The sequence below is a fragment of the Oncorhynchus kisutch genome, linkage group LG30 (assembly GCF_002021735.2).
Source record: "Oncorhynchus kisutch isolate 150728-3 linkage group LG30, Okis_V2, whole genome shotgun sequence".
Lineage (NCBI taxonomy): Eukaryota > Metazoa > Chordata > Actinopteri > Salmoniformes > Salmonidae > Oncorhynchus > Oncorhynchus kisutch.
In genome coordinates, this window is record NC_034203.2 from 42443395 (window position 1) to 42466694 (window position 23300).

The 23300-nt window shown below is 44.5% G+C and overlaps 1 protein-coding gene across 1 annotated transcript; it reads right to left on the reverse strand.

The window, feature by feature from the left end:
- Positions 1–1504: 1504 nt before the first annotated feature.
- LOC109881244 (cysteine/serine-rich nuclear protein 1) lies at positions 1505–18385 on the reverse strand. The gene is made up of 5 exons (XM_031809873.1): positions 18181–18385; positions 12307–12528; positions 10121–10395; positions 3774–4106; positions 1505–3523 (listed from the first exon to the last, which is right to left on the reverse strand). Exons 2-5 carry the CDS (start codon positions 12497–12499, stop codon positions 2420–2422), a joined length of 1905 nt encoding a protein of 634 aa, XP_031665733.1. The 5' UTR covers positions 12500–12528; positions 18181–18385; the 3' UTR covers positions 1505–2419.
- Between the last annotated feature and the right edge of the window lie 4915 nt (positions 18386–23300).

Here is a 23300-nt window from a genome sequence, read left to right on the forward strand (position 1 = left end):
GTCTCATGCCTTTCTGCACACATCTCACACCTAGGAACCTCCCTCCTACACACTGCTGCCACATGCCCATCAGCTTGACACCTCTAATAACAAAAGCTCTTATAGGAAAACCTATATATCCTAACATCACTTTGTCGGGCAAAGACTCAACATCAAAACTCAAAGAACAGACAATGACTCTTCTGTTTCGCCACCCTGTCTGCGTCGCACCAAACAACGGGCATCACAAACACTGGGTCCTTCAGTTGGTCAACTTTAACATTTACTGCTACCCCAGTAATCACTCCTTTCAATGGCACCCTTTTCTTGAGAGCAAGACAATTCACATATCTTGTCCCCACTCGTTTAACACGGAGCGCATTCTCCCTCTGACCAGCAGAAACACAAACAATTATCACAAGACCACTTCTGGTTACCCTCACCGATTCCACAGCACCTAACTCTGTTTTCACCCACCCTGAAACTACAAATGGTCCACTTTTTTCCCCCCCAAAACTTCACTCCTACTGTCACAGACTCATCTTTATCCTGACCCTCAGTGCAAGCCTCGGCCCCCGAGAACTTCAGCACACCGACCACCGCAGATACTTTGCCCTCATTCATTTCCATTTCTCTTCCTGTCTTCAATTCACTCTGTTTATACTTTCTACCGTTCTGTTCCAACAAATCATCTCCCTTTCTTCTGACATTTTGAATCAACTCAAGCTCACCCTCTTCCTCTCTCTCTTTCCTAGACCTCCTCTGCCTCTCTTATTCCCTCCTCTGTACTCCAAGTATAAATCTCCTGATGATAATATTGCACTTCTCCTGACATACATCTTGTTCTTGCCCTGTCAAGGGATGCCATTTTAACCCGGCTGTCACAATCTCCGTACAATCAGCACGAACCCCTCGGGATGTTAGTGTCAACAATGTGTCCCACTTGTAACAATAGCTACCGCGGCGCTTTCCATCTCATCAGTCACGTGACACCCATTAGTCAGAACCCTTTAGTGAATCTCTGTGGAGTACAGTAAATTAACAAAGTGAATTTAAGAAGTCATTTTTGTCTCACTAACTACCTTATTATTTTAACTGCAATGATAATGTTTTTGAAGACTGTTTGGTTGGTCACATTGTTGGTGTTTCTAGTTCTGTCATACATGCAGTAGCCTAATAAAGGATAGCTGTCTGTTCAACACTGTTGGGGTTTCTAGTTCTGTCATACATGCAGTAGCCTAATAAAGGATAGCTCTCTGTTCAACACTGTTGGGGTTTCTAGTTCTGTCATACATGCAGTAGCCTAATAAAGGATAGCTCTCTGTTCAACACTGTTGGTGTTTCTAGTTCTGTCATACATGCAGTAGCCTAATAAAGGATAGCTCTCTGTTCAACACTGTTGGTGTTTCTAGTTCTGTCATACATGCAGTAGCCTAATAAAGGATAGCTCTCTGTTCAACACTGTTGGGGTTTCTAGTTCTGTCATACATGCAGTAGCCTAATAAAGGATAGCTGTCTGTTCAACTCTGTTCCAAAAGATTTATGTTTATTCATTGATAGAAGATTTGACTTTGCGTTAACTTAAAATACAAGATTCAGTAACACATTTTAAATGCTAATATGTTTCCATAAAAAAATAACTTAAAAAGACAGACAATGCAAAAACGTTATTAAATACACGGAGCACATATCAGATTCCATTGATATTTTTGCAAAGCAATGACTTTTCAGTTTGTCAAATAAGCCAAACGAAGAAGAAGAAAAGAATAAGTTACCTATGGTGGAGGAGAGAGATGGATCTCCAATACATGAAACTATGGCGTTTTGACACAAATAAATAGCAATACATTTAGCTAAATCATTTCATGTAGGCCAATACACAGTAGTAGTACTACAATTAATAATACATGACATGATGTTGTAATTCTGAATATTGTGCCACAGTCTTGATTGAAACAAAACTTCACATGAATACAATTCATAAAATTTCATGAATGTCTCCATCTGTCTGTCTCATGGTGATGCCAGCGATACAATCCCTCAGCTAAAAACACATGTACATCAAGTAAATAAATAAATTAAGCCATTGTTCTTTTTTTTTTAATGAATAATCATTTATAAATAACTGCTGGAAAGCACATTTAAAAAAAAAAAACGTGAACATCAGGAAACATGAAACATGTTATGTCTTGTAGTGATGACATTTAGGGTTTTGTGATATTTGCTCATGTATAATATTGTCTAAATCATGAATAACCATAATGTGCCTCTTCTTCTTCAACAACATCGTATTTAATAAATCTGAATAAAATATCTCATACTGTACATTCAAATATCTTAATACAAACTGTAGACTGTACATATTAATGTTCTTCTAGGCTCATTTTAATGTCCATGAGCCAATCAGGTCCCACAGAACCCTGACAGTTCAGCCCATTGGTCACTGAATTACCTGCTCCAATAACTGATTGTCTGTGGATGAAGGAGTTTCTATTGGATCGGATAAGCCAATCAGAGACTCCAGGAGGCAGGTGCCAGCTGTCTCGTTGAACTGTGGGACATTTGCAGAACTCAACACCTGCAGATGAAGGAAGTTGTCAGGGTGCTTGTGGCCTTTGAATGAGTTGTGTAGAGGGGCGGAGCTATAGTCTGTAGGGAAGTTGTCAAAGAGCTCCAAATCCGAGTCAGAGGAGAGACTGAGGTCCATGTAGCTGCTGGATGAGTAGTCTATGGAAGGAGAGGGTGTGTTGGGGTAGTCCTGGAGGGGACTGTGGGTGAACAGGGCAGTCGCTTGGTTGGCATTGTCGTCTTGATACTCGGCCATGAAAGAACCGCCACTGTAGCTGTTGTCTGTGTGTCTGTGTGTCTTCTCTGTGTACCTTTGTGTATTGTCTGTGTGTGAACCGGGTGCGTTGGACAGGCCGAGGGTGGCTGTGGTGTCTTTACAGAGACCGTACGACGTGTCGAAGCCGGTGACACACTGGGGAAGGTGTGGCGACGGTTGTCTCCCTGGCTTTGTGCCACTTTCACTGCCCATGGAGCAGTCCTCATTGTCAGAGTCACAGAAGCTGAGGACACAAGCCACACCTCCATCGTCCACATCTAAGAGAGGCTGGTGCTCTCGAGGGCTTCCTCCCACGTCGGAGTCCTCGCTTTGGGCAGAGACGCCGGACGAGTCGGTCATGTCACTACAGCAACTATTCTCAACCTCACACAGTTCAGAGCTGAAGTGGAAGGTAGGGGTGGTGGGGATGGAGAGAGGGAGGCCCTCTTCTTCCAGGGTGAACCCGAAGGGGCATCTCCCCTCCTGGGCACTGTCCTGCTGATGCTGTCCCTGGTCCTGGAGCTCCTGGAGATCATCTTGGTTCTCCTCTGGGTCTCTCCTCTGGGTTAGTATCTCATCCTGCAGTCTCCTCTCCAGCTCCAGCCTCATGACAGTGTGTATGTAGTGGGTCTGGACCCGTCTGGAGTTGAACTCCACGCGACCGTTAGTATTCCCACAGCCATCCTTTGTGCAGCCGCAAGGGAAGTTGGAGCGATCCATCTGTTGCAGGGAGAGATCACATTCATCTTAGCTCATTATATGACTGAAATCTTAGCTCATTATATGACTGAAATCTTAGCTCATTACATGACTGAAATCATAGCTCATTATATGACTGAAATCTTAGCTCATTATATGACTAAAGTTTGCATCTGATCTAGGTGTGGGAGAGAATTCTCATTCTTTGCCAAATGGCTTTTGTTCAACAGATGCCCAGGGATCAAACCCCTCACATCTGCATGGCTCTCACCTGGCACTTGATCCCGTTCAGACTACAGGCACAGGTTTCAGGTTCACAGAATCCCTGGCAGTCACATCCACAGTCCTCTCGGGATTTCCTCAGAGCATGGAGCTCTCTCTTCTCCTCCCGGTCGATGTGCCTCGCCCCCGCCGCCCGGAGTAGGGCCTGTCTCTGGCGGGAAGCGTAGGGGTACAGGAGCCCCCCGTCACCCCCATCCTCCTCCCCATCCTCAAGGTCAGCCGCAGGGAGGTGGGCCTCGATGTCTTCGTCAGGCACCAGGTCGATCTGATCGATGGTGAGGCGTTCTAACTCCTCCTGGTCCGTAATGCCACTGGCTGTCAGCTGGAGAGAAGAGAGTTACTTCAAATAAAATATTTACACATCGTCCTTAACTTTTATTTTGAAATGCTTTTAGAGTATTTTCAAGGGAGTCAATGAAGACGGGATACAACCCTTCTGGGTCGTTCCATGTCATTACAGTAACCCTTCTGGGTCGTTCCATGTCATTACAGTAACCCTTCTGGGTCGTTCCATGTCATTACAGTAACCCATCTGGGTCGTTCCATGTCATTACAGTAACCCATCTGGGTCGTTCCATGTCATTACAGTAACCCTTCTGGGTCGTTCCATGTCATTACAGTAACCCTTCTGGGTCGTTCCATGTCATTACAGTAACCCTTCTGGGTCGTTCCATGTCATTACAGTAACCCTTCTGGGTCGTTCCATGTCATTACAGTAACCCTTCTGGGTCGTTCCATGTTATTACAGTAACCCATCTGGGTCGTTCCATGTTATTACAGTAACCCTTCTGGGTCGTTCCATGTCATTACAGTAACCCTTCTGGGTCGTTCCATGTCATTACAGTAACCCTTCTGTGTCGTTCCATGTTATTACAGTAACCCTTCTGGGTCGTTCCATGTTATTACAGTAACCCTTCTGGGTCGTTCCATGTTATTACAGTAACCCTTCTGGGTCGTTCCATGTTATTACAGTAACCCTTCTGGGTCGTTCCATGTTATTACAGTAACCCTTCTGGGTCGTTCCATGTTATTACAGTAACCCTTCTGGGTCGTTCCATGTTATTACAGTAACCCTTCTGGGTCGTTCCATGTTATTACAGTAACCCTTCTGGGTCGTTCCATGTTATTACAGTAACCCTTCTGGGTCGTTCCATGTCATTACAGTAACCCTTCTGGGTCGTTCCATGTCATTACAGTAACCCTTCTGGGTCGTTCCATGTCATTACAGTAACCCTTCTGGGTCGTTCCATGTTATTACAGTAACCCTTCTGGGTCGTTCCATGTCATTACAGTAACCCTTCTGGGTCGTTCCATGTCATTACAGTAACCCTTCTGGGTCGTTCCATGTCATTACAGTAACCCTTCTGGGTCGTTCCATGTCATTACAGTAACCCTTCTGGGTCGTTCCATGTCATTACAGTAACCCTTCTGGGTCGTTCCATGTTATTACAGTAACCCTTCTGGGTCGTTCCATGTCATTACAGTAACCCTTCTGGGTCGTTCCATGTCATTACAGTAACCCTTCTGGGTCGTTCCATGTTATTTCAGTAACCCATCTGGGTCGTTCCATGTTATTACAGTAACCCATCTGGGTCGTTCCATGTTATTACAGTAACCCATCTGGGTCGTTCCATGTTATTTCAGTAACCCATCTGGGTCGTTCCATGTTATTAAAGTAACCCATCTGGGTCGTTCCATGTTATTTCAGTAACCCATCTGGGTCGTTCCATGTCATTACAGTAACCCATCTGGGTCGTTCCATGTCATTACAGTAACCCATCTGGGTCGTTCCATGTTATTACAGTAACCCATCTGGGTCGTTCCATGTTATTACAGTAACCCTTCTGGGTCGTTCCATGTCATTACAGTAACCCATCTGGGTCGTTCCATGTTATTACAGTAACCCATCTGGGTCGTTCCATGTTATTTCAGTAACCCATCTGGGTCGTTCCATGTCATTACAGTAACCCATCTGGGTCGTTCCATGTCATTACAGTAACCCATCTGGGTTGTTTCATGTTATTACAGTAACCCATCTGGGTCGTTCCATGTTATTACAGTAACCCATCTGGGTCGTTTCATGTTATTACAGTAACCCATCTGGGTCGTTCCATGTCATTTCCGAAGGCCTTCGTTTCTATAGTTAGAAACAGATAAGATTAGCATCCAGGCAACATTATTATGTTGAAATATAATTTGATTGCACCCAAATTGCCTATAGGAATTATTTTTTAAACACGGACCCCACACACCCAACCACCCACAGACCCCCCCACACGCCAAACACCCACAGACCCCCCAGCCCAACCACGCACATACCCCCCAACCCCCCAACCACCCACAGACCCCCCACACCCGAACTACTCCAACAACAAGTCTACAGCAGAGGAGGCTGCTGAGGGGAGGACGGCTCATTCATAATGACTGGAATGGAGCCAGTGGAATGGGAACCTGGAAACCATGGAAACCATGGAAACCATGTGTTTGATGTATTTGATCCGATTCCACTGACTCTGCTCCAACTATTACCACGATGCCTGTGGTATATAGTATCAGTTCTCTATGACTGACCAGCTGCTATGACTGACCAGTAGTATGGAGCTGCTATATCTGACCAGTAGTATGGCGCTGCTATGTCTGACCAGTAGTATGGAGCTGCTATGACTGACCAGTAGTATGGAGCTGCTATGACTGACCAGTAGTATGGAGCTGCTATGTCTGACCAGTAGTATGGAGCTGCTATGACTGACCAGTAGTATGGAGCTGCTATGACTGACCAGTAGTATGGAGCTGCTATGACTGACCAGTAGTATGGAGCTGCTATGACTGACCAGTAGTATGGAGCTGCTATGACTGACCAGTAGTATGGAGCTGCTATGACTGACCAGTAGTATGGAGCTGCTATGTCTGACCAGTAGTATGGAGCAACTCTATTGTTTCTTCACCCTATGTATTCTCAGTGAATCTGGTGATCCCCCCCCCCCCTCCCCTATGACTGACCAGTAGTATGGAGCTGCTATGACTGACCAGTAGTATGGAGCTGCTATGACTGACCAGTAGTATGGAGCTGCTATGTCTGACCAGTAGTATGGAGCAACTCTATTGTTTCTTCACCCTATGTATTCTCAGTGAATCTGGTGACCCCCCCCCCCCCCCCCCATAATCAGAAAGGAGTCATTGAAGTTGTTTGGATTTTGTCCCATCCTATGTCCTGGTATTACCAAGTTCTGACCACTAGATGGTGCTGTTCCTCCTCCATTTCAATGTTAAAGGCATAGTTAATTTGAATTACAAAATTACATATTGGTTTCCTTACCTTGTAACCAGTTTATGGACAAGGTATGACAGCAATCCATGGTTTGGTTTTGTTTAGCTGACCACTGTTTCAAATGGTAACGTTTTTTTTTTGGCATTTGTGGCACAAATCCAATACAAGTCAATGGTACCTATATTAACATTTTCATGGTTTCATGTCCAAATCATCCTTAATTAATTTCAAATTATATTTAAAAACAAATCATGTTGGAAGAAAGCTAATCTCATCTGTTTTCTAACAACATAAACACTCAGATCAATCTGAGATGGTGGGTGGAATGACCCATATTCTTGAGGTGGAATGACCCATATTCTTGAGGTGGAATGACCCATATTCTTGAGGTGGAATGACCCATATTCTTGAGGTGGAATGACCCATATTCTTGAGGTGGAATGACCCATATTCTTGAGGTGGAATGACCCACATACATGACGTTTAAATTACTGTAAGATTAGACGGCCTATAGGGATGAGGTCAGAGACCTGGCTGGGTGGTGCCAGAATAACAACCTATCCCTCAACGTGATCAAGAGATGATTGTGGACTACAGGAAAAGGAGGACTGAGCACGTCCCCATTCTCATCGACGGGGCTGTAGTGGAGCAGGTTGAGAGCTTCAAGTTCCTAGGTGTCCACATCACCAACAAACTATCATGGTTCAAACACACCAAGACAGTTGTGAAGAGGGCACAACAAAACCTATTCCCCTCAGGAGACTGAAAAGATGTGGCATGGGTCCTGAGATCCTCAAAAAGTTCTACAGCTGCACCATCGAGAGCATCCTGACCGGTTGCATCACTGCTTGGTATGTCAACTGCTCGGCATCTGATCATAAGGCACTACAGAGGGTAGTGCGTACGGCCCAGTACATCACTGGGGCCAAGCTTCCTGACATCCAGGACCTATATACCAGGCGGTGTCAGAGGAAGGCCCTAAAAATAGTCAAAGACTCTAGCCACCCTAGTCATAGAGGTGGCAAGCGGTACCGGACCACCAAGTCTAGGTCCAAGAGGCTCGTTAACAGCTTCTAACCCCAAGCCATAAGACTCGTGAACATCTAACCAAATGCCCCCCCCCCCCCCCCCCGCTCATTTTTAAGCTGCTGCTACTCTCTGTTTATTATCTATGCATAGTCATTTTACCTCTACCTACATGTACATAATACCTCAATTACCTCGGCTAACCTGTACCCCCGCACATTGACTCTGTACCGGTACCACCTCTATATAGTCTCCACATTGACTCTGTACCGGTACCCCCTGTATATAGCCTCCACATTGACCATTGGCTCTGTACCGGTACCACCTGTATATAGCCTCCACATTGACTCTGTACCGGTACCCCCTGTATATAGCCTCCACATTGACTCTGTACCGGTACCCCCTGTATATAGCCTACACATTGACTCTGTACTGGTGCCCCCTGTATACAACCTCCACATTGACTCTGTACCGGTACCCCCTGTATATAGCCTCCACATTGACTCTGTACCAGTACCCCCTGTATATAGCCTCCACATTGACTCTGTACCAGTACCCCCTGTATATAGCCTCCACATTGACTCTGTACCAGTACCCCCTGTATATAGCCTCCACATTGACTCTGTACCAGTACCCCCTGTATATAGCCTCCACATTGACTCTGTACCGGTACCCCCCTGTATATAGCCTCCACATTGACTCTGTACAGGTACACCCTGTATATAGTCTCCACATTGACTCTGTACAGGTACACCCTGTATATAGCCTCCACATTGACTCTGTACAGGTACACCCTGTATATAACCTCCACATTGACTCTGTACAGGTACACCCTGTATATAGCCTCCACATTGACTCTGTACAGGTACACCCTGTATATAGCCTCCACATTGACTCTGTACAGGTACCCCCTGTATATAGTCTCCACATTGACTCTGTACAGGTACACCCTGTATATAACCTCCACATTGACTCTGTACCGGTGCCCCCTGTATATAGCCTCCACATTGACTCTGTACCGGTACCCCCTGTATATAGTCTCCACATTGACTCTGTACAGGTACACCCTGTATATAACCTCCACATTGACTCTGTACCGGTGCCCCCTGTATATAGCCTCCACATTGACTCTGTACAGGTACACCCTGTATATAGCCTCCACATTGACTCTGTACAGGTACACCCTGTATATAGCCTCCACATTGACTCTGTACCGGTACCCCCTGTATATAGCCTCCACATTGACTCTGTACCGGTACCCCCTGTATATAGCCTCCACATTGACTCTGTACCGGTACCCCCTGTATATAGCCTCCACATTGACTCTGTACAGGTACCCCCTGTATATAGCCTCCACATTGACTCTGTACAGGTACACCCTGTATATAGCCTCCACATTGACTCTGTACAGGTACACCCTGTATATAGCCTCCACATTGACTCTGTACCGGTACCCCCTGTATATAGCCTCCACATTGACTCTGTACCGGTACCCCCTGTATATAGCCTCCACATTGACTCTGTACCGGTACCCCCTGTATATAGCCTCCACATTGACTCTGTACAGGTACCCCCTGTATATAGCCTCCACATTGACTCTGTACAGGTACACCCTGTATATAGTCTCGTTACTGTTATTTTATTGTCGCTCTTTAACTATTTTCTTTTCATTTTTTCATTTTATTTATTGTTTACTTCAGTTTATTTAGTAAATACTTTCTTAACACTTATTGTTTCTTAACTGCATTGTTGGTTAGGGGCTCGTAAGTAAGCATTTCACTGTAAAATATACACCTGTTGTAATCGGCGCATGTTACAAATAACATTTGATTTGATTATTTGATTTTGATTTGATTTTAATTTAATTTAAGCAAATGGGATGCAAGAAACTATACCAGAATGGTCAGTTTGCACTCGACTGGGACAAACACAGGACAGCGTGCTTTTTATTTCAGGGGTAGGCTTAATCTGGTTCAAGGGAAACCGCCCAGGCAATGAGGTCTACAGTGCTCACTAGTCGATTAGAAGTCTAGAATACTTACTCTCTGTCTGAGTGTCTCCAGCCTCTCCTCCCTCAGTCTATCTCTGAGTCTCTCCCTGCGCCTCCTTCGTCTCTCCTGGGTGTGCTCTGCCAGTGTGTACCTCCGGAGGGCGCTGTGCTTCCTCACCATGCCAAGGGTGGCACCGCCGCGTCTCGGAACGCTGGTGAAACCCTGGCAACGCTGGAACAGGAACACCGTCACCTGGTTGAAGACAACGCTGTTGCTATGGCCGCTGTTGTCATGGGAAAGTTTTGGGCTCTTCAGGATGGAGCGGACTGTTGGTGGTGGAGGAGGAGGAGGAGGAGGAGGAGGAGGAGGAGGAGGAGGAGGAGGAGGAGGAGGAGGAGGAGGAGGAGGAGGAGGGGAAACAGGATTTAGAGTCACGACAAGAAGTTGGTGTATTCTATGCCTTTGTCAATGTCAGCTTGTTAGAGCTACTGCATATCAGTTCTGAATGTAGCGTTTTGATGTCTCTCTTGTCGTGATGTGTGTTTTGTCCTCTATTTATATATATATTTTAATAGTTTTATTGTGTTTTTAATCCCAGCCCCCGTCCCCGCAGGAGGCCTTTTGCCTTAAGCCGTCATTGTAAACATGAATTTGTACTTAACTGACTTTACTAGTTAAATTTAAAAAAAAATAAAAAAAATAAGTATGCTGAAAGTGCTGATCCTGCAGTTCTGTCAGCCGCCACTGGGTGGCAGACTACACTACCTCACTTACTGTCAATGGTTACAAGTTACAACCCAGTGTTAACAACTTTGTCAACTGGGTCACCAGAGTTGAACATAGGGGAGTTTATCTGCTAGAAACAAAACACCAAGGAGTATTTATAATAATGCAACCGAAGCCAAATGAGAGAGAATGAAGAGAGAGAAAGACAATGTCTCCCTCAACACAGAGACAGAAAGAGACCCTGCTTATAATTATAGTAAGAACCTCTAACCTCTCTGCAGTTTGGTGAGAAGTAGCCACCCTACTACTAAGAGACTGTTAAATACCCATCAGGTCACTGATGACCCATCAGGTCGCTGTTTACATTTGACAGTTTGGCCTCATGATAACGAGTCGTTTGACCTTCACATGCTGGAGTGGAGAAGGAACTCAAAAGTGAGGAGGTTGGTAAACAACAGCTCAGCAAGCTACGTAGTAACCTATTCCATGTCCCAAATAGCACCCTATTACCTATAGGGGCCCTGATCAAAAGAAGTGCACTACATAGGAAAGAGCGTGCCATTTGGGATTCAGCTTAGTTCCGCTGCTGTTATTTTGGCTAAAGACATTCCATACTGGGACACAGTGTGTTTGCAGTAGTGTGGGGGAGAAATGGTAGTTTCATGATTGATTAACTATTTATGACCTATTTCACGTCTATTCTGTAATGAATCTAACTCTCAATGTGGTTTGGAGAAAACAATGATTACCACATGAAATAGAAATAGTTTTTTTTTTTTTTTGGTCCATGAAATCAAAATAACAACCACAATCTAATAGACTATGTTGAGCCTGAGGGAAGTGTGTCTATGTGCTGCCCATTGAAAACAGTACAAAACAGAGTGGCTGGAGTTTGTAGTGATCTTTGAATGAAATAACATGAACCTATTTGCAGCTTAGGCATGATAACTGTAATTCACATCATATTGCTTAGTCAAATGATTCAGTCAAACTCAAGGGGCAAAGCCCAGTACCTCAAAGAGAAGTCTATTCTCTGCTATCAGCAGGTTGTAACTTAGCTGCTGTAGTGTGATAATGGGACACTCCTTCAATACACTCCCTAGCAGTGACTCTGATAACAATAGTGTAGCTTTGCATTTATTTGAAAGATAAGACATATTCATTGCAAGTTTATTGACCAGTGACCATAAAAATTATATACATGAACATATACTGTATATAGACATACTGTATAAAACATACTGCATACTATACATTCAGGGGGTTTCCTCGTGAGATCTACTGGCCAAACTATTGCTTTATGATTGCAATAACATGGATCATCAACAGATGTGTTCATGTAGCTACATCATTCTGAGATGTGTTCATGTAGCTACATCATTCTGAGATGTGTTCATGTAGCTACATCATTCTGAGATGTGTTCATGTAGCTACATCATTCTGAGATGTGTTCATGTAGCTACATCATTCTGAGATGTGTTCATGTAGCTACATCATTCTTATTGACTTACTGGGTAGATGGGAGATAGGTGAGGCAGAGTTGAAGTCTTGGTTGTCACTGTTGCGGCTCTCCTCATCCGACTCCCATTCCGAGGAAGCGGAGGAGGAGGGGGAGGAGGAGGAGGAGGCGGAGGAAGATGGGGAGGAGTAGCAAGGGTCCTCCTCTTCTACCTCGGAATACTTCCTCTTCAGGACCCCACTCATGGCTTCTCTAGGGCGGTTAGACGATCTGCCTGGATACAAAACAGTAAAAAAATAGATGGTAAATATACATTAACAATACACATTAATTCTGCGATGGTGATGAATGAATACTCACTAACTGTAGTACATGGATGTGTAATAGTGGGGCGGCAGGGTAGCCTAGTGGTTAGAGCATTGGACTAGTAACCGAAAGGTTGCAAGTTCAAATCCCCGAGCTGACAAGGTACAAAATCTGCCGTTCTGCCTCTGAACAGGCAGTTAACCCACTGTTCCTAGGCCGTCATTGAAAATAAGAATAGGTTCTTAACTGACTTGCCTAGTAAAATAAAGGTAAACATTTTTCACAAAAAATAGTGACGCAATAGCTTTTCTAAGGCAACATATTTTGCTGACTATATGTCTCGTGAAAACTGAGGTATATCAATTACAACTGTTAAAGTTAACTTAAGTGAACTTTTTTTGTAATTTTTAGTGCACAATTAATTTTATCGTGATTAATTGTATTGTCTGAAAACATCTCAAACACATAACTTTTCTAGCTAAAAACAACAACAACGTGATGTCAAAACAAGTTGACATTGAGGTAAAAAAAGAAAAAAGAAAGTTGTACTTTATCAATGTATCTGATTTTGCTAAATCAAGACACTAATATCCTTGTAATACTTTTTATATATATAATCTTAAATTACAGCTCAATTTGAGCAAATTCTGAATTTGTGATTAATCACAGAAAGTCCTGCTATTAAGTCAATTACATTTGAGAAAAAAATGATTTTCACAGCCCCCGATATATCCATGAGTCATACACAATGCCGTGCCCACTCACTCGGTGAATCAGTAGTCTACCGTAATAACTGAACGTGTGTAACAGTGATTCACAAGCTTTTTTTGGGGGGGCACACTGACGTTATTTATAATGCTTTTTCTGACTACTATAGCTAATATCAGTCTGGTGAAAACAGAGTTTAACAATACCCATGGTTGAGTCATGCAAAGTTGCAAAGTGTGGTATTTACTCAGTAACATACACACTGCTCAATTTCCCCCACAACATTTCCATGTCAAACAGGCATCAAAAGACATATGCAAACAAAAACAAAAACACATCACTGGGACTTTCCTTTCCAATAACATTTCACAAACCGCCAACAATAAATTAGATCTATGTCTCGTTGTCAATGGGCAAAAAACCACAGCAGAGTAATCTGATACTGCTTTTGTTGTTCACTGTGACACACAGCACCGGTTAGGAGCGTTGTTTTCCAACCTCATTCCATGACTGAGGTACCTGTACTGGTTTGACAGGTTTTAGAAGGAGGACATCTGCTTATTTAAACTAATGAAAGCCGCCCCTACAGATGATCCAACAATCACTGATAACTTACATAGGCCAAGATATTGATAACCTGTGTCATAAACATGCTCAATAACTATTGCAATCCAATTGATTTATTTTTGTTGCTTTAGTGAAAGACAAGGGAAACTGCAGGCTAAAAATGTCAATAGCTCTTTCTCTCTTTCCTTCTCGTCATTAACATTCCAATGATTCCAGGGACGTTTATCAGGAAGAAAACGTGGAAACAGGGAGGGCTGGGAAACTGGGAGGGAGGGAGTCCAGGAAGGAATATTTCTGAGGGAAAATTATGTCTAGAGCAGGCTATTTTGGCCCCAGTGAAACAGGGAGGTACAGTGGAAACCAAGCCCACACAGAACAAACAACATACAGGTCTATTTAATGATTACAAACTTAGCTTGTGTTGAATACTACTGTAAATACATACTTAAATAGGCTCAACTGGACTCTAACATAAAGTGTAAAATACAAGAGAGTAGAGCAGTGGTCTTCAACTTTTTTTTTTGCACATTTATTTTACCCATGTTTTATTTTTGTGAATGATAATGGCAAGGAGAAGTAATCAACATTTTCAAATGAATAGATTTTGGGGAAATCATTTTTTTCATTATTTTTGACCTATAGTTAAAATTAGAAGACATCATCAGCCTATCAGTTAAAAAATATAAAAAACTCCAAATGCATTTGTGCAAGTCGCTATGACTGACCAGTAGTATGGAGCTGCTATGACTGACCAGTAGTTTGGAGCTGCTATGACTGACCAGTAGTATGGAGTCGCTATGACTGACCAGTAGTATGGAGCTGCTATGACTGACCAGTAGTATGGAGCTGCTATGACTGACCAGTAGTATGGAGCTGCTATGACTGACCAGTAGTATGGAGCTGCTATGACTGACCAGTAGTATGGAGCTGCTATGACTGACCAGTAGTTTGGAGCTGCTATGACTGACCAGTAGTATGGAGCTGCTATGACTGACCAGTAGTATGGAGCTGCTATGACTGACCAGTAGTATGGAGCTGCTATGACTGACCAGTAGTATGGAGCTGCTATGACTGACCAGTAGTATGGAGCTGCTATGACTGACCAGTAGTATGGAGCTGCTATGACTGACCAGTAGTATGGAGCTGCTATGACTGACCAGTAGTATGGAGCTGCTATGACTGACCAGTAGTATGGAGCTGCTATGACTGACCAGTAGTATGGAGCTGCTATGACTGACCAGTAGTATGGAGCTGCTATGACTGACCAGTAGTATGGAGCTGCTATGACTGACCAGTAGTATGGAGCTGCTATGACTGACCAGTAGTATGGAGCTGCTATGTCTGACCAGTAGTATGGAGCAACTCTATTGTTTCTTCACCCTATGTATTCTCAGTGAATCTGGTTAAACAGCGGTTAGCCGTGTGTTGGCAAACATACATGTCCAAGTCAAGGAGACTTACCGCCTTGCCACGAGCGGTACTCAAGGGTACATTTTCAAAGCCTGTCAGGTACTCCGGCGAGTGTTATTTCACTCCATATTAATATTAGGGGTTGAGAAATAAGTCATCATTACAAATAAGAAATGACCCTCTTCTATACAATAGGTATGTCATTCAAAATGAGCTGCATTTTGTTGGTTTTGTAGTGATATTCACTTTTATATTTTTATATTTTTGCAGAACCCCCAGTAGAACCCCCAGTAGAACCCCCAGTAGAACCCCCAGTAGAACCCCCAGTAGAACCCACAGTAGAACCCCCAGTAGAACCCCCAGTAGAACCCCCAGTAGAACCCCCAGTAGAACCCCCAGTAGAACCCACAGTAGAACCCCCAGTAGAACCCCCAGTAGAACCCACAGTAGAACCCCCAGTAGAACCCCCAGTAGAACCCCCAGTAGAACCCCCAATAGGACCCCCAATAGGACCCCCAGTAGGACCCCCAGTAGGACCCCCAGTAGAACCCGCAGTAGAACCCCCAGTAGAACCCACAGTAGAACCCCCAGTAGAACCCCCAGTAGAACCCCCAGTAGGACCCCCAGTAGGAACCCCAGTAGAACCCCCAGTAGGACCCCCAGTAGAACCCCCAGTAGGACCCCTAGTAGAACCCCCAGTAGGACCCCCAGTAGGACCCCTAGTAGAACCCCCAGTAGGACCCCCAGTAGGACCCCCAGTAGAACCCACAGTAGAACCCCCAGTAGGACCCCCAGTAGGACCCCCAGTAGAACCCCCAGTAGGACCCCCAGCAGGACCCCCTGTAGAACCCTCAGTAGGACCCCTAGTAGAACCCCCAGTAGGACCCCCCAGTAGAACCCCCAGTAGGACCCCTGGGGGGTTGTGTACTTCAGCTTGAATACACCTGGTGTAGAGGCTTGTTGTTGCAGAAAAGCTCTCTATTCTCTATTCTAGTAATTTGAACACTTGTCCCCCCCCCCCCCCCCCCCCCCCCCGTTTCTACTAATAGGAAGGTTAAGAGGAATCTGTTACTAGGAAGGAATAGGAGGAATCTGTTACTAGGAAGGAATAGGAGGAATCTGTTACTAGGAAGGAATAGGAGGAATCTGTTACTAGGAAGGAATAGGAGGAATCTGTTACTAGGAAGGAATAGGAGGAATCTGTTACTAGGAAGGAATAGGAGGAATCTGTTACTATGAAGGTTTAAGAGGAATGTACTACTAGGAAGGAATAAGAGGTATCTACTACTAGGAAGAATTAAGTCGAGAACAGACTGCCCTGTCAGTGTCCACTATATAACGGCAGGGTAGCCTAGTGGTTAGAGCGTTGGACTAGTAACTGGAAGGTTGGAAGTTCAAACCCCCGAGCTGACAAGGTACAAATCTGTCGTTCTCCCCCTGAGCAGGCAGTTAACCCACTGTTCCTAGGCCGTCATTGAAAATAAGAATTTGTTCTTAACTGACTTGCCTAGTTAAATACATTTTAAAATACCTCTGACAGTATCCCAGGTAACCACACAGTACTCAGTGTTATACTCACATATATAACTATCGGGACAAGGCAGTCAAGACTAATTTATATAACACATGGTTGCTAGGAATTTGTCTTGGTGTTAAAAGAAAGAACACAGTTTCTACAGAGAAGGAACTATCTCATGTCTGGTTGCATGACTAACTGCATTATCCATTTGTAGTGATTGCAAAAGTTGCACTACAATATGTGTATTTATAAACCGGGTAAATTGGGTCCTGGATGCTGATTGGCTGAAAGCTGTGGTATATCAGACAATATTCCATGGGTATGAGACAAAATGACTCGTTTACTTTTCTAATTATGTTGGTAACCAGTTTACAATAGCAATAAGGCACCTCTGGGATGGTGATATCCGACCAATATACCACGGCTAAGGGCTGTATCCAGGCACACCGTGTTGCATTGAGCATAAGAACGATCCTTAGCCGTGGTATATTGGCCATATACCACACCTCCTCAGGCCTTATTGCTTAAATACAATATGTTGTTTCAGAACGAGTTAAGCTTTTCTTCTGCAATTTGATGAAAATCTCTCCAAGAGACATTCTGTTCCTTGACATCCCCTCTCACTTAGGTCAAATGTAATGGTGAGTGTACAGGTGGGTGTGTGCTTGTGTGCATGTGTGTGTGTGTGGGGGTGGGGGGGGGTGACTAATATAAATAATTCAATGACTCACAGCAGCAGAAATACCTGAATTGCAGTGTTGCATAGCACTGTGCAACACACACACACACACACACACACACACACACACACACACACACACACACACACACACACACACACCAACCAACCAATATTTTACTCAAATTGCCACTACTACTAAGCACCCACTGCCTCACTATTTGGCTTCCATCCCGTTATAAACGCGACCCAACTTCCGCCACTGACCTCGTCACTCCGCGAGCTTCATGTGGTCAGTAATTAGGCCTTTACAATGAAAACATTGTGCTGGTCAGCCCAGCAGCTAGTCACACTCAGCTGTTGTTGTTTGGGGTCTCTATTACAAGACCCAACTAGGCTACAGCAAGCAAAACAACTACTGGAAAACACTATCAAAAGGTTTTTTATCGATATAAATAGCTTTCATACAACCAAAACCAAACTTAAAGCCTAAAAACAATATATTATTCTGCTTATCTTTTTGACATTCGTGTAGTCTAATAATAAAATAAAAAACATGAAATAGTTGTCCGCTTTTTGTTACTTCTTATATAACTTTAAGACAACTTTCTCTCACACAAAGAGGCTTATCAAACACTCAGCATTAAGGACTGGTTACAAAACCGCTGATGTTGAAATATGTTTTAGCTTTGCCACTAAACAGATCAAAAGACGCGGTCATTAGTTAGGCTACTCACCGAGAATATGAGATCACCATCTCCTAAATTCAATAGATCAGTTATTAACTTGACGGTTTTGTAAAAGCTTCAAGGGTTTTTGTTTCTCCGTGGCACTGGATCGCTGACGATGCCTGCTCTCTTGTTTCCCCTCTATCTGTCTCTCTGGACTAGCCTACTGTAGTGTAGTGCGCACATCAACCGTGTGTTCGTCAGCGGAAAACTCCCACTGCGCGACGCTGACGCAGGCGGTCGCACAGGAAAGGGGAGCGACACACTATTCTTCCTGCTGCTGTTCACGTTCTGCTACTGCCTACAGCTTCCTGCATTACCTTATCGGTCCAGATAGAATATAATAAACCATTCTCCCACTACCTATGTCTTCATGCCTTGCCCACGACACATAACAGAGATATAATAAGTAGCCTACTGTTCTGTTTAATGATGTGTGTGTTGCCTTCTCAGATGTAGACATTGTGATTTTCCATATTCAGCTCATTGGATTGGTCATAGAGCAGAAAACCGTTGTGGTAGGTAATGGATTGGTTTAGGGAAAGCCATTGGTCATGATAGTAAATCAACTCATACTATTAGAATTTAGTTGATACATGTTATTATGAAACCATTGCCCAAGATTATGTTGTGGTTGATTAGTCAGCTTGTTGCTAGGTAGTTTTTCTACTCCCATACTCTGCAGACAGTCCTCTCCTGAGGGGTAAAGGAGGGGAGGGGTCTGCTGTCTCTGAGTTCAAAGGTCACTAACCCTGTGCCTCAGCATGTTTACAAACCAGTTTCAGCTGGTGCTGTCAGCATATTGCCTTGAGAGAGAGATTTGTGACCTGTTGCTGCAAGAAAAGGGCAACCAGTGAAGAACAAACACCATTGTAAATACAACCCATATTTATGTTTATTTATTTTCCCTTTTGTACTTTAACAATTTTCACATCGTTACAACACTGTATATATATATAATATGACATTTGAAATGTCTTTATTAGTTTGGAACTTCTGTGAGTGTAATGTTTACTGTTCATTTTTATTGTTTATTTCACTTTTGTATATTATCTACTTCACTTGCTTTGGCAATGTTAACACATGTTACCCATGCTAATAAATGTTTAAGAAAAAAGTGATTAAGAAAGTGAAACTATCTCAGACAGTGGTGGATATAACCAAAACGTCGCCACAATGTTTTAGTCTACCACTGTGTAATGAAGCTATTGTACACAAACAAGCTAATCTAAGTACAGAACCAAAGTTGTCCACACAGACATGACAATGGAGTAAAAATTAGATAATAGAAAATTAAGTAAAACTGTTTTCTGTAGAACTACAAACGGAAACTACAACAGGATTTACATTTGTCAGTCCCCTGTCTTTCTGCCTCTCAGCCTCCCTCTCTGCCTCCCTCCCTCTCTGCCTCCCTCCCTCTCCCCTCCCTGCCTCTCAGCCTCCCTGCCTCCCTCTCTCTCCCTCCCTGCCTCTCTGCCTCCCTCTCTACCTCCCTCCCTCTCCCCTCCCTGCCTCTCAGCCTCCCTCCCTGCCCCTCTGTCTCCCTCTCTCCCTGTCTCTCTGCCTCCCTCCATCCCTGCCTCTCTGCCTCCCTCCATCCCTGCCTCTCTGACTCCCTCCCCCCTCTCTCTCTGCCTCCCTCCCTCCCTCTCTGCCTCCCTCCCCTTCTCTCTCTGTCTACCTCCCTAACCTCTCTGCCTCCCTCCCTCATCCTCTCTCTCTGCCTCCCTCTCTGCCTACCCCCTCTCTCTCTGCCTCCCTCCCTCCCTCTCTGCCTCCCTCCCCTTCTCTCTCTGCCTACCTCCCTCTCTCTGCCTCCCACCCTAACCTCTCTGCCTCCCTCTCTGCCTACCCCCTCTCTCCCTCCCTCCCTCCCTCCCTCTCTGCCTCCCCCCTCTCTCTCTGCCTACCTCCCTCTCTCTCTGCCTCCCTCCCTGCCTCTCATCCTCCCTCTCTGCCTCCCTCCCTGCCTCTCATCCTCCCTCTCTGCCTCTCTCCCTCCTTCTCTGCCTCCCTACACTGCCCTACCTCCCTCCCTTCCTCCCTCCCTGCTCACTGAGCTTTTTAAGGATAATCGTACAACATGTTCCTGTTTTGACTGCAGAGAGGAGTGAGCTGAGCCCCATGTCCAAGCAGCCGACCATAGAGGTCACATGTAAGGCAGAGATACAAAGACAGAGGATGCCTCCCAAATAGTAGCCTATTAAGTATATAGTGCACTACTTTTGACTAGAGCCCTATGAGCCTATGGACCCTGGTCAAAAGTAGTGCACTATATAGTGAATAGGGTGCAATTTGGTACGCTAGAATAGAATGTTCCTCCAGCTGCTTGACAAAGTAACAGCTCACGCTGCTCACGAGGATTGCAGGCGTGCTGTTATGACATCATCAACTTTACTTAAAGGTGTGATTATAAACTGCTTATATACCTGGTGGGGAGAGCGAGGGTGGGAGTGAGAGAGGGTGGGAGAGAGAGGGTGAGAGAGAGATGGTGGGAGAGAGGGTGGGAGAGAGAGAGAGAAATATATATATATATAGAGAGAGAGAGAGAGAGAGAGAGAGAAATAGAGAGAGAGAGAAATAGAGAGAGAGAGAGACATCCACCCCGACTCTAGGTGACAATAGGACTATTGAGACAGGAGGGAGCAGAGGAAAATCTGCAGACTAAAGTCTGCCCGGCAACCCCCCAAAACAAGGGACCGCCTAGTGCCTGGAGGGTTTTGTGTGTGTGTGTGTGTGTGTGTGTGTGTGTGTGTGTGTGTGTGTCTTCACCTCACGGTATAGGTGTCCTGTTGTGACAGGAGCAAATAAACTGTAATGTCTACACCATTTAGGAAATCTCCTGCGCATCCAACTCCAAATCCTCTGGTTCTCATAGGAAACAGTACTGTTCCTGACCTCAAGGCAAAATGAGAGAGGGGGGGGGGGGGGGGAGAGAGAAAGAGAGGGAGAGAGAGATATGGTTTATCCATATTCAGTTGTTCCCCTTCTCTACTGGTAACTACTGTGACTACAGCATTAGGTCACTTAGAGGGTTATATGAGGATAACTACTGTGACTACAGCATTAGGTCACTCAGACTCAGGGGGTTATATGAGGATAACTACTGTGACTACAGTATTAGGTCACTTAGACTCAGAGGGTTATATGAGGATAACTACTATGACTACAGTATTAGGTCACTTAGACTCAGAGGGTTATATGAGGATAACTACTATGACTACAGTATTAGGTCACTTAGACTCAGAGGGTTATATGAAGATAACTACTATGACTACAGTATTAGGTCACTTAGACTCATTAGACTCATACAGCATAGTACAGTACAGCACAGTGCAATACACCACAGTACAGTACACCACAGTACACCACAGTGTAGTATGTATGTCTCATACTTAGCTGCAGGGCAATTACAGTGAGGAGCCTTTTCTGCTTCAGATTTCCCCTTAGTCAGAGAGTATCTTAGCCCAGGAGGCCACAGAGAGAGGGAGGTGCGGAAGGAGTAGGTGGAGAGCAGTGGGGGAGGGGGGGGGAGAAGGAGATGACTCATAGCAGAGGAGCCTCCAGATGCCCATGTAATAGGGCCATTTCTACTTCAAACACGACACAGGGGCCAGTTTTACTTCAAACACGACATAGGGGCCAGTTTGACTTCAAACACGACACAGGGGCCAGTTTGACTTCAAACATGACATAGGGGCCAGTTTGACTTCAAACACGACATAGGGGCCAGTTTGACTTCAAACACGACATAGGGGCCAGTTTGACTTCAAACACGACATAGGGGCCAGTTTGACTTCAAACACGACATAGGGGCCAGTTTGACTTCAAACACGACATAGGGGCCAGTTTTACTTCAAACACTGACAACAAAAAACAAAACATTTACGAGCTGCCTTTCTGAAACCGTAGATGGAAAGAGAAAGAAAGAGAGTAATTTCTCTCTCCTTCCTTCATCTCTCTTCTGTGCACACTGTCTTTTTATAGCTAATCACAGTTAGGTTGCATATGGTCTGTCTGTCTGACTGCCAGCCGATGGCCCACCAAGACTACACACTGTAATGTGTATTAGTTTTTACAGTACAGCACAAAGACATGTTGCGACTGCTAAAGAATAGCCCACATATTGTATGAATACTTTAGCAACCTTAACCCAACACCTAGTGGCCTCATCAAGAGGTTGGGGGTCTAATTGGCAATAAGGTAGTGGGTTAATTAACAACTGTCACGACTTCTGCCGAAGTTGGCTCTCCTGCCTATTCGGGCGGTGCTCGGCGGTCTTCGTCACCGTCCTACTAGCCACTACCGATCCCTTTTTCGTTTGTCTGTTGGTTTTGTCTTATTAGTTTCACCTGTGTGTATTTTAGTTGAATTAACATCCTTATATGTAGTAGGTTGTCCCGCCCTTGTTTTGTGCGGGATTGTTTTTGTATTCATGTCATTTGGTGTAGTACTTGTGTTTTATTCTCCGGTCTATTTTTGATCCTGTGTTGGATTATTCACCCTGTGTGTTGGGTTATTCACCCTGTGTGTTGGGTTATTCACCCTGTGTGTTGGGTTATTCACCCTGTGTGTTGGATTATTCACCCTGTGTGTTGGGTTGACCGTGTTTTTTGTGCGCCGGAGAATAAACTGCCGAATCACTGAAACCTGCTCTCTGCGCTTGATTCCACCCACCTTGATAAAACGTGACAACAACAGGTTGTGAATCCCGGTCAGGGCCACTGAATTTTCTATAATACTAATGTGTGTAACAGCACATTTCTCAAAATGTGATTTTGAAAAGCTATTTTTTTCCCCAATATCATATAATTTCTCAACAATCAATGAACATACAGACTAATTCATCTTGAACTGCGGTGTTGGTTAAGGGCTTGTCAGTAAGCATTTCACAGTAAGGTCTACACCTGTTGGTTAAGGGCTTGTCAGTAAGCATTTCACAGTAAGGTCTACACCTGTTGGTTAAGGGCTTGTCAGTAAGCATTTCACAGTAAGGTCTACACCTGTTGGTTAAGGGCTTGTCAGTAAGCATTTCACAGTAAGGTCTACACCTGTTGGTTAAGGGCTTGTCAGTAAGCATTTCACAGTAAGGTCTACACCTGTTGGTTAAGGGCTTGTCAGTAAGCATT